General features: G+C 44.6%; 1 protein-coding gene across 10 annotated transcripts in view; it reads right to left on the reverse strand.

Moving 5' to 3' along the window:
• Positions 1-2,969: 2,969 nt before the first annotated feature.
• The window catches only part of St6galnac3 (ST6 N-acetylgalactosaminide alpha-2,6-sialyltransferase 3), a 513,109-nt gene continuing 505,526 nt past the window's right edge, over positions 2,970-10,552 (reverse strand). For 9 of the 10 annotated variants that reach the window (XM_029475445.1, XM_029475442.1, XM_029475443.1 and 6 more), the window contains 2 exons: positions 7,099-7,206; positions 3,976-6,087 (listed from right to left, as the gene is read on the reverse strand). In XM_029475445.1, the coding sequence (XP_029331305.1) occupies positions 5,901-6,087; positions 7,099-7,206 (295 nt within the window). In that variant the 3' untranslated portion in view covers positions 3,976-5,900. Of the gene's footprint in view, positions 6,088-7,098; positions 7,207-10,552 lie in introns of all 10 variants that reach the window. The other variant, XM_021157895.1, reaches the window with a different exon arrangement.

The following is a 10,552-nucleotide window of genomic DNA, read 5'->3' on the forward strand; positions in this document are numbered from 1 at the left end:
TTAACAAGGCATGACTCTGCTGGCAAGGGTATTCCCAGAGAGGTGTTCCCAGAGAGGTGTTCTTAGGAGGAAAGACCCAGCCTGAATGTGGGCAGCACCATTCCATGTGCTGAGGTGTCAGGAGAAAAGGCAGCTGAGCCTGACTTCCTCTTCTCTGCTGCCCATTCGCCACCATGGGCCAAGCTGCTCTTGATACCTTCACTGCCAGGACAGACCATATTCTTGTGAGCCCAAATGCTTACCCCTGTGGCTGAATTCTGTCAGATGTTTAAACACAGATAGGAAAAATAACAAATGTAGTTAAAGTGAACTACAAAGATTCCACAGGCTGGCAAAGCCGTGTCCTGGATATCTTTTTGCCTTAAATATAACATGCACGAATACCTTGATCCTTGTTTCTTTCAGCCACAAAAGCCACCCTGTCTTGTTAACCCACCCTCATTTCTCCTGTTATAAAAACAAACTAAAATCTGCTACTCACCCTTTGCCAAACGGTAAGCTTCGTTTTAAGATTTCTATAAATAAAGGACTATGTTCCCAGAGGACAAAGCCCCTGACCAGTGCACTGCTGTGCATCTCAGTCTCTTGTCTGTACATAAATGAATATTGCAGGTTCCAAAGTGAATAAGCACCTGCAGCGAAGATGGTGGGACCCTCACAATCACAAGTGAGGCATACACAACCCACATGGAATGGGACTGGTATTTATGCAGTGCCAGTGACAGATGTGCAGCACAAGGAAACGAGCTCTTTGCAGCAGCCTGGGGAACAAGGGTCTATCAACACCCAGGTTTCCATCCTTTTAAAGTTTCTCAGAAAAAAACTGCTCAGGGTGTCAGCAAATACCAGGATGCGGCACTTGCCCATCACGTTCTCTTCACCTGCGCCACCACGTGCTCTTCACCTGCACCTATGAGATGAGCTTCTGTTCTTCTGCGATCTCTAAAGCGCGAACAGGAAGAGACCTATTTGTAGAGAAAGAGGCACTTTGCTACCTCAGAAACAATTTTGTGCCTATTCAGAGAAGAAAAGGATAAAAAAAAAATGTAAGGGACTTAAAAAATGGCAAAATGCGGTTTTCTGTATTGTTACAACGCTCAAGGACAGCTCTGTTTTAATGCCTTTGCAATTTAAATGCAATTTTATTCTGGTGGTGTCTGTATGGTCAGCAAAAGCAAGCAACAAAACAGCACACTATCCCTGAGCCACGGGGATCATTTGAAGAGCCCGATGGATATAGTTTCCAACTTCCCCACTTGTGACAGTGCCACGTAAGTGGGCTCTCAAACCGTGCATATCAATTGGATCCTGTGGCGCACTGCACTGGGTGTTTGTATATACTGCAGAGGATGTGAGGCCTCCGACAGGAACTCACCCGCACACTGGACTACTCTCTCTGAGTCTTAGCCTTCCGGGTTAGTGAGCGGCCTCTCTCACCACGCAGCTCGCCAGATGCCAAGGGCTGCCCATCCTCAGTGACAAACAGTGAGAAACGTGCCCTCGTGTTCTCTAGATGAACTGCAACATCTCATGACAATAGAACACCACTGATCTTAGCAACACACATGGAGAACGCAGCAGCTAGAGCGGAACTCGGGCTCTATCCAAGTTGTACGAGACAACTGTACAGTTCAGGGCAGGGATGATACCTCTGGTCCGAGAAGACCCTAGGCTGGTGGAGCCTGTGGGCCATGGTAGATTCCTCTAGTAAACCACATGGGCATCTCCCCTGGTTATTATTTAGCATTTTAAAGGGCACAGTGGGAAGTGTATTAGAGCAGGAGTCAGTGATAAGACTTGGGTGTCAGGAATGTCATCGGTCCAGTTGAGCTGTTTCACGTCCCCAAGTCTCACTCCTTGGCTGCAGGCACGGCAATTGGACTGGCTGCTTTTCCAGGTCCTTGCATCTCTATAGATTGGGTGCATAGGATGCTGAGCACTGGCTCCCGAAGTCACAGTGTCTCTTTACAAAAACAATCAACGGATGAGCTTCTGCCGGTTAGAAATGCAGTTAAGGGTGAGTCCTCTTCCTTGTTCCGGGATTGTATTCACGAGTCCTAACGCATGCCGCCTGCCACCAGACAATGTGGCTGAGTCTTTCATTTTACACGGCATATTAAGTGCTTGATACATATATACACATATATGTTGTCTTTTTTTCCAAGAAGGTCATGAGTAAGCTTTTCTGAGGGCAATATCCTTTTCTTAAGGTCAACAGGTTCCCAGTTCAGTTCACACCCTCGTTCCCCAGTCAGCTTGGTTCATACCAAAACTGCAGAGGAGAAAAACCTCTCCTTACATAATGACCCTTTTCCCACAACAGCCCCTGCTCTATGGCAGTGTAACAGAAACCATGCAGAATGTCGTCTCCTGGCTTACAGAGGGAACAGAGCCCAGAGCCGCCGTGTTCCTCTGTGTGGCTTTCGATGAGCTACAGGTGGTCAAGTCTGCTGACACTGATTGCTACACTTGTGTGTCTGATTGGTGACAACTCTACATCTGATTGTATCCTCAGTTCTAGATTTAGCATCTTCTCTGGCTCTATTCCTCTGGCCAGCCATTCGGTGTGATTTCATACACACTCGGCAATCAGGGCATTTACTTTGGATTTTTTTTTTCCTTTTCAGGATTCAAAATGAAACCCAACAAATTTCAGCTGAAGTCTAAAATAAGGCTTTCTATGAGTCACACATCGGCAAAGGCTGTGGAATCATATGCATGCTTTCCCATACAGTTGTAAGTACCTATATATGCATTGCCCGTTCATGTATTACATGCACAAATGGACTTCATGTTCATAAAGACAAACATACCTTCAAATTAATTATTATTTTTGATAGTTTGTCGCCAAGATAAAAATCATCTGTCAACTACAACATCAATATGACTTATTCAAAGGCTAACTTCAAAGAGACTTTAAATACTTTACATTTTCCATTGTTTTTAAAAGGATTCTAAAGAATTAGAAATAATATTCTATGACTTTATTTAAAAATATTTCTTAGGATAGAGTACTCCAGAGTCTCTCACTCTCTTGTATGCCATCAAGTTGTGGTGTCTCTGTGTACATTTCCATTTTTCTTTTCATAACTATTAATTAATATATAGGTAGTTATGTAGCAGTGCTGAGTGAGGTCATTTAACTTTAATGTTTGGGTGTGGATAAAAATCTTAAGGTGGACTAGTACCTGCAGGGCCGATGGGAGCTTTGTGTGACTAATGCCCTCCCTCGCCCACCCACTTGTCTCACTCTCTCAGCAAGTCCAAGATGGAAAATTTCTCCTTCACATGGGAGAAATTAGACTTTGCATTTCTACCAGAACTAAGGCTGGAAGAAAGGGACAGAAAATGGAAGCAGAGAAAAGTGTTACTTCAGAGGAAGGAAACTCCTGAGCGATGGTCAAAGCCCTCACTGCAAAGGCACTCAACTGGGCCTTCATGGAGTGCTTTTGGTTTCATACTTTGCAAAAAAAGAGACAGACAACAAGGAGAAAGCAAGAGGATGGAGGAGGATGGGGGAGGAGGGAGAAGAAGAGGGGAGGAGGAGAGAGAAGAGGAGGAGGAGGAGAGAGAAGAGAAGTAGGAGAGCTGAGAAAGGGGGGAAGGAGAGAGAAGGGGGAGGGAGATAGAAGGGGGGTGAGGGCCACTGTCTATGCCATTCCAGACGACTGCAGGCTTAAATTTGGACGCTGCCTTTTTCACACACACAGTGTGAGGAAAGCCCACACAAGAGGAAGCTATTGCTCCCTTTAGGGAGGCAGGAGAGTATGTTTGTTGAGTCTCTCATCTGTAAACACCAAAATAGTTAGCCCACCACTGACTAGGCAGTGACACAAATCAGGTTACGCACTCCTGAAGGCATTCAGATAACTGAGTGTTCATTTCATGTAAAAGCAGAACTGTATCACAACTGAGAGAAAACAACGTTCACATTGACATTTTAACATTGCTATTATTTATTTTCCTTTAAGTGGGCATTTTGATCCACTATCAGCTCTAAAATCTAACATTCATAGAACTAAAAAAAAAAAAAAGTCATATAAGCAAACAATAGAATAACCACTCCTCCCAGGGATGAGGTTGGGGCTGGGTAACTCTTGTGGGTGTGGGTGTGGGATATCTATCAGTGTGACAGTGTAGGGTAGGAAAGATGCACATCTTAATGACGTTGCATGGCCTTTAGTCCTAGGCAAGCCCTGTCAAGGTTCTACAGGTGAGGTGTCTTGTTATTTCCAGCTCTAAAACATTAAATGCAGCCTGGTTTTAGCTTTTGAATTGTTGTGCCAAGATATTTATAGATGCTTGGTACTGTCTCAGAAAACCAACTTCTAATATTTAAGGATCATTGATCTACGGAGAAGGAAGCTGTCTCAGGCCTAGACCAGGAAACTGTATTTCTCTGCTTCCATTCCTATCCATTGTCCCCGAGCCCTGGAACAGAGCCACTGACAGAAACAAAAACATTAAAAGTATCTAAGCTTATAGGGTACTGATCTATGACACAGCCATCCTTGTGGTCATCTTGTATAATCTCGGTACGCTATGCTGTATTTGGCAGAGAACTCAATCATATACTAATTTACACAAATGCTACTCTATACATATATTCTGAGGCAGAGCAACCTGGGACACAGGAACACAGCTAACAATGCAGATCAGCTGCTGGGGATGGCAGAGTGTGCCGGCAATCGTCCAGTGAGGCGGCCATGGGTGTCACAAGGTGGCCGTGGGTGTCACATGGCACACAGCATATGTGAAGCATAGCGAAGCACTTTGGGAAGTAAGCTCGTCACCATTTTACTGTCCTAGCAGAACATCTGATAACCTAAGGGACGGTCAACCCCATGAAGGCAAAAGCTCGGCCTGGGTTTGATGGTATAAAGAGTGTTTGGCACTTGGCATTGATAATGTATATGGAGAGATACCCCTTCAGCTTATAAAATAGAAATTTGAATTTAAAAATATATATTATGAATATGATAGGATACAAATTGATGCAAAAATATGTCTTGCTTTCCCTGTTTTGTGATTCAAAAAGCATCTCATTTGTTGGTACTGAGTGCTGAAGCAGAGAGAGGAACCCTTTGGTTATGCTCAAGAAATGCATTCACAGTATGTGTTCTTACAGTGTTGAAGTACATCTAACATGTTAATATTTAGCACTCAACCAAAAATAACTAAACATTAATGTAGGTAACTGTAATAATATGTTTAGTTATATTGTTTTGAGTAGTGAGAGCACAGCTGTCTGAGTGAAAATTTGTCAATATTTGCTACTTGATACATTTTGAATTAAGTCTCTGAGATAGTCCAGTAATCCTGGTACGCAGGAATTACAGAATGCCTTCATTGCTACATTTAGGTAGGTGGCCTGAGGCTTTCGCTGAGAGACATGTGGAAGGAAGATGGCATATCAAAAAGAGATACCTCCCCTCTGTCAGGCTGACTGGTAACTGTGGCATGACATCTATACCCTGAAGAATGACTTGGGACAGTGTTTGATAGTCCACCATTTTCCAAGATGGGGAACAGCCCGTGCACTCAGTAACCTTGCCTGAAGCAGGGTGAGTCGTCACTTCTGGAAGCCTCTTGAAGAATTCTGAGCAGCTATCTTGAAAGGTAATCTTCGTGTTTTCTTTAGTCACAGCCATCAGGTCACTGGCCTTCATTTCAACTGTAGGTAAGTTTTAAAGTGCAATTCATAGGGCTGAACCATCAGAAAGATCAGAATGAACATGACCACCTCCCACAGAATGCCAAGTTCAAATTACTAACAGAGTCAGTATCCACACCAGAGAATGTCCAGGACCATGGTCACACCCTGAGCATCCTGCCCACACCGTCACCACCATCAGCCTCTCTTCACCACAGCTGCAGTGTCACAGTCAGGAAGCACGGCATCAGGACAGCGTCCAGTTCGGGTGTGTAAATACTATTCTGTGCTTCTTGGCCCACTTGGCAAACACTTTCTTCTCGGTGATGAACCTGTGTCCCCCGTACGGGGCATGTTCATGGAGAAGATATTCATTACACTCGTCCTTCCCTTGTTCATAGTAATGATAGGGGACTTTTCTATACCCTTCTGTCCTGGAAAAGAAACAGAAGGGGAGGAAGACTGAGCCAAGGATGAGGCTGGCGTTACAAGAGTCCATTACATACCCTGCAAATGCATTTAACTTACAAACCTTCATCAATGAGCTCAGTTAAAAGCTACTGCACATGAAAGCTTTTAGGGAAACGGAACCGTTCTCAGTGTCCTAATAGATCAAATACAATTTACATATCCTACCAATTACATTCAAACACATGGCTCAGTTTCAAAGGAGGAGATGGTATAAGACATAACAAACCTTACACAGCCCAATGCTCTTTAAGGGGTAAGGAAACTGAGTTTTCACAGTGAAGTTTGGGGGTCATCTGTGTTCTCTTAGACTTAGTGGTTACAGCAAATGTTTATTCATGAAGACTGTGACCCAGAGTTACATTTTAAGAGCAGGATTAAATGCTCTCTGATTCCTATCGGTACAGGAACTCTATTCCACCACCTTCATAAAGCATGAGAGTTTGTCAATCTGATTAGAAGGTACCCTGCCAGACACCATAGACTGTGCATGAACACACTCATTTAAAATAGAGTCTGGCAGATCAGTCACACATTAGTGAAATAAAAATTTCAGGAACTCTTGTTGAGCCAAAATGTTTCTCTGAGGTATCAGGGCATTTTCTTCTTTGTGAGCAAATAGAGCCACTGGCTGACAGCTGTCCATTGAGCCCCCAGATGTGGCAGCCTTGACTTTGCAAATTAAATCACCGCTAAACTTGCTGTAGATTTCCAAGATCCAAGTCCTGGCTATGTGACTGATGAAGAGGGTTCCTTCTGACATGAGACATCAGACTGCAGTAAACACTGTTTTCTTTCTATCACTCCTAAAAGTCGGAACATAACGCACTGACAAGAACATGTCATGTTGGCAAAGAACACCCGGAAATAATTGTCATCTGATCTATTTCTCAGATTTATGGCATTAAAATGAATTGTGATATTTTGACAAGATATCAGAATTGGAGCTGCATAAAAATAATTTCCTGTGATCTTACTTGCAGTAGGTTTCATTTATCATCCCGTAGACGTGGATACTGTAGCAGGCGTCCATAGCCAGGATAAAGGTAAACCAGCCGGTGCTGAGGTAGGAGCCGGACTGGACTCTGTAGGGACAGAAACAGATAAAACAAAACACAGGATGACAAGAAGGTGCAGCTAGAAACAAGCCATACTTGATCAAAACCACAGTGCCCGTTATCAGGGGGAGCACTGAGAAACCTGACAGTCTGTCAAGGATACACACTTATTGTGAATTATCTCTGAATAATTTATAGGCACACTCTTGCTCACACTACCTTAAGCCTCAAAGCTCTGCTGGGTGGAAGAGAAGCCATATGGCAAATATCTGAAGTCAAATAATCCTTCTCCCTTCAGGTGAAGAATAATTTATTTGGTCTTCTGTAAGACCCAAATTAGGGGTGTGGATCAGCAGATGGGTTTTCTGAGAGATTCTCAGAGCTCTGATGAGCACGAATGATAATGGCGTCTTGCTTACCTGGACACAGCACTTTCTCAAAGTCTCCTTAGCATCTATTGCATATTTTAATATTGTGTTTTCGTGGGTATGTGGCTGTGTGTATGTGTGTGCGTGGGCATGTGGGTATGTGGTTGTGTGTGTGCAGATATGTGTATGGGTACGTGTTTAGTTATGTGGATGTGCGTGTGTGTGTGTGTGTGTGTGAGAAAGAGAGAGAGAGAGAGAGAGAGAGAGAGAGAGAGAGAGAGAGAGAATTTGTGAGTGTGTGGACATGTGGGTGTGCGTATGTATGAGTATGTGAGTATGTAAGCATGTATACTTCTGTAGATGTGTGGGTATGTGGATGTATGGGTGTGTGATTGTGTGAACATATAGAAGTGTAAGTGTGTACATGTATGTGTGGCAGTGCCTGTGCACAAGAGGAAGACAAAGTGCAGGAGTCAGTTCTTGCCTTCCACCATGTGGGTCTTGGGAATCAAACTCAGGTAAAATTTGAGTTGGTTGCAAGTACTTTTATCTGCTGAGCCATCTCCCCCCCCCCCCATAATTTATGAATTTATTTTTGAAGTGCTGGGGAATGAACCCAGGACTTTGTATATACTAAGCCAGCCCTCTTCTGCTGAACTCCAGCCCACTCTTGGCTTCTCCATGCAAGGTAAATACAGTGTAGTTAACCTCTTTCATGAAAGCATCTGCGTGTTTTCCGAATCAGCCTTGTAGGTATCAGAACACGAGCTGCTTCTTAAGACCTGGCTCCAGCCTCTTAGACATATTTTACTGGTCACCTATAATGTGTCCATCCCTCTTAAAGATGCTATAAATACAAAGTTATGGCCATCGTCTCTGTCTTTATGCTGACTGGAAGATGAGATTTACATCCAGCTGCTCTATAAAGCTCCTCGGGGATCGCCTCTGTGATGATGGTAACAGGAGTCTGGGGTGGAGGTGTGTGTGTGTGCTGGGGGAGAGTGAGTGTGGTTAAAGAGAACAAGGCCCTGTGGGCCATGGCAGGGGAAATACTTCAGGAAGATCACACTATCCCAAACATGGAAATGTGCTTTGCAAAGCTTGGTTTGTCTGAGGTGGGCTGTGGAACGCGGTAGTGGGATCTGGGGATGATTTAATCAGAGACAGTGCTGACTGCAGGAGTCTGCCAAAGGCAAATGGTTCAGGATGGATCTCTGCATCTATCCTTAGTCAAGCTGACCTAATTCATTCAAAAGGCTCAATAGTCTTTCTCCTCACACCTCTTCCTGCAGAGAAGTGGATTGCCCTAAGTTAGCTGGCAGCTGTGCAGAGACATTTCCCTCTAGACTCAGGACTGGTAGGACTTCAGCCAACTAACTCTTCTACCAGCTAACACTCACATACCCAGCACCACCCTGAGTGAGGTTCCTAGCCAGAGGCCAGTATCTGTTGATAACCAGAACCCCAGTACTGAGGATATACATCCTTAACACGATGCCATCCTTGGGTCTGAATTATAACCCCTTCCTTCCTTCCTTCCTTCCTTCCTTCCTTCCTTCCTTCCTTCCTTCCTTCCTTCCTTCCTTCCTCCTTCCCTCTCTCCTTCCCTCTCTCCCTGACTAGTATCAACCTAGAACATGTCAGCACTTCAGGAATTACATGAACTCACACGGGGAGGTGATAGCTGATTTTTTAAAAAACCTTATTGTTTAAATTTTGTGTGATTCTCCAGGAGAGGCCAATGGAACCCATCTGTGCCCTCTCTGCTATCTTGTCTCTGATTCTGAACTGCTTCTGTTTAAGAATCCATTTCTCTGCATCTGATGGTGCATATTTTCCCAATGGAGAATGCAGGTGGCACTCTGTGCCTGTGGGAGACTGGAACCCGGACCCCCATACCCACCCAACTCTTCAGGTGCTGAACCTCCTGTGTAATGGAGCAGCATCTGAATGGTACCTACGCACACTCTCCCTAATGCTTCCGGTCACCTCTAAGTTAATTCTAACTAATGCAGTCACTATATAAAGAGCTGGGCTAATATATTATTTAGGGAACAATGACAAGAGTTCAATCTGTTAATGGATTATCCTGATGCAGTTCCCTCCACATAGTGGAAAACAATGTGTAGCACCCAGAGATCCAAGACCGGGTGGGCACTGAGGGCCATGGGTTCCAGCGACTGAAGCACAGTGAGCTGTCTGTACTGTTCTACGGGATGGAACCAGCAGTGGTGTAGAAGTGTGGTTGAGGAGTGGGAAGGAGTCATACAGAGAACAAGCCTTTGTTACCACATGGCTCGGCAGAAGGCATTCTGTACCTAGCATGGCGTCTCGGGGAGCATCAAGGAATCAGGGTTAGAACAGGGAGTGCCATAACCCAAGGTCTCTCAGATATTCTATGTGCACACTCTGTCGTGTGCTGCCCCTGCATGGCCACTGCTCTGACCGACTCAGATGCTTGCTCTTCTTGATTATTCCAAAGCTTTACCCGCTTCCTACCCTTTCCATAGTTCTTCACCAGTGACTCAACCAGGCACAGTGGAGGTCACTGAAATCATGGCGCTTGTTAGAATGGACTGTATGTGTTTGAATGTTTCTATCTGTTAGAAATTCAACACAGCATTTGTTTATAATCTGGGGGGGCGGGGGGACATACCATACTGACTGTGTGCTAGAAGCTGCTACGAAGTATTAGAGGAAGCCTTCGAGTTAGCACAATCGGTCGCCATATCATACAACACACCAACACCTGTGTGAGAACAGTGCCGTGCAGGTTGACATCAGGATAAATGCTCTCACGATCCATCTTGGCCACTGACTGAAGGGGGCTGCTGCAGACAGCTCAGCTACCCCCTGGGTCAGCGACCGTGCTTCTAGGTTGGATGACTGAACCATGTCATATCTAAAGCTGCTTCCAGTTTTAAAATCCAGTGATTCTGGGTCCTCACCAAGCTGTAACTGTTGAACACTTCACCATGATGTACATGTGCTGATCTTGTAGTCAG

The sequence above is a fragment of the Mus caroli genome, chromosome 3 (assembly GCF_900094665.2).
Source record: "Mus caroli chromosome 3, CAROLI_EIJ_v1.1, whole genome shotgun sequence".
NCBI lineage: Eukaryota > Metazoa > Chordata > Mammalia > Rodentia > Muridae > Mus > Mus caroli.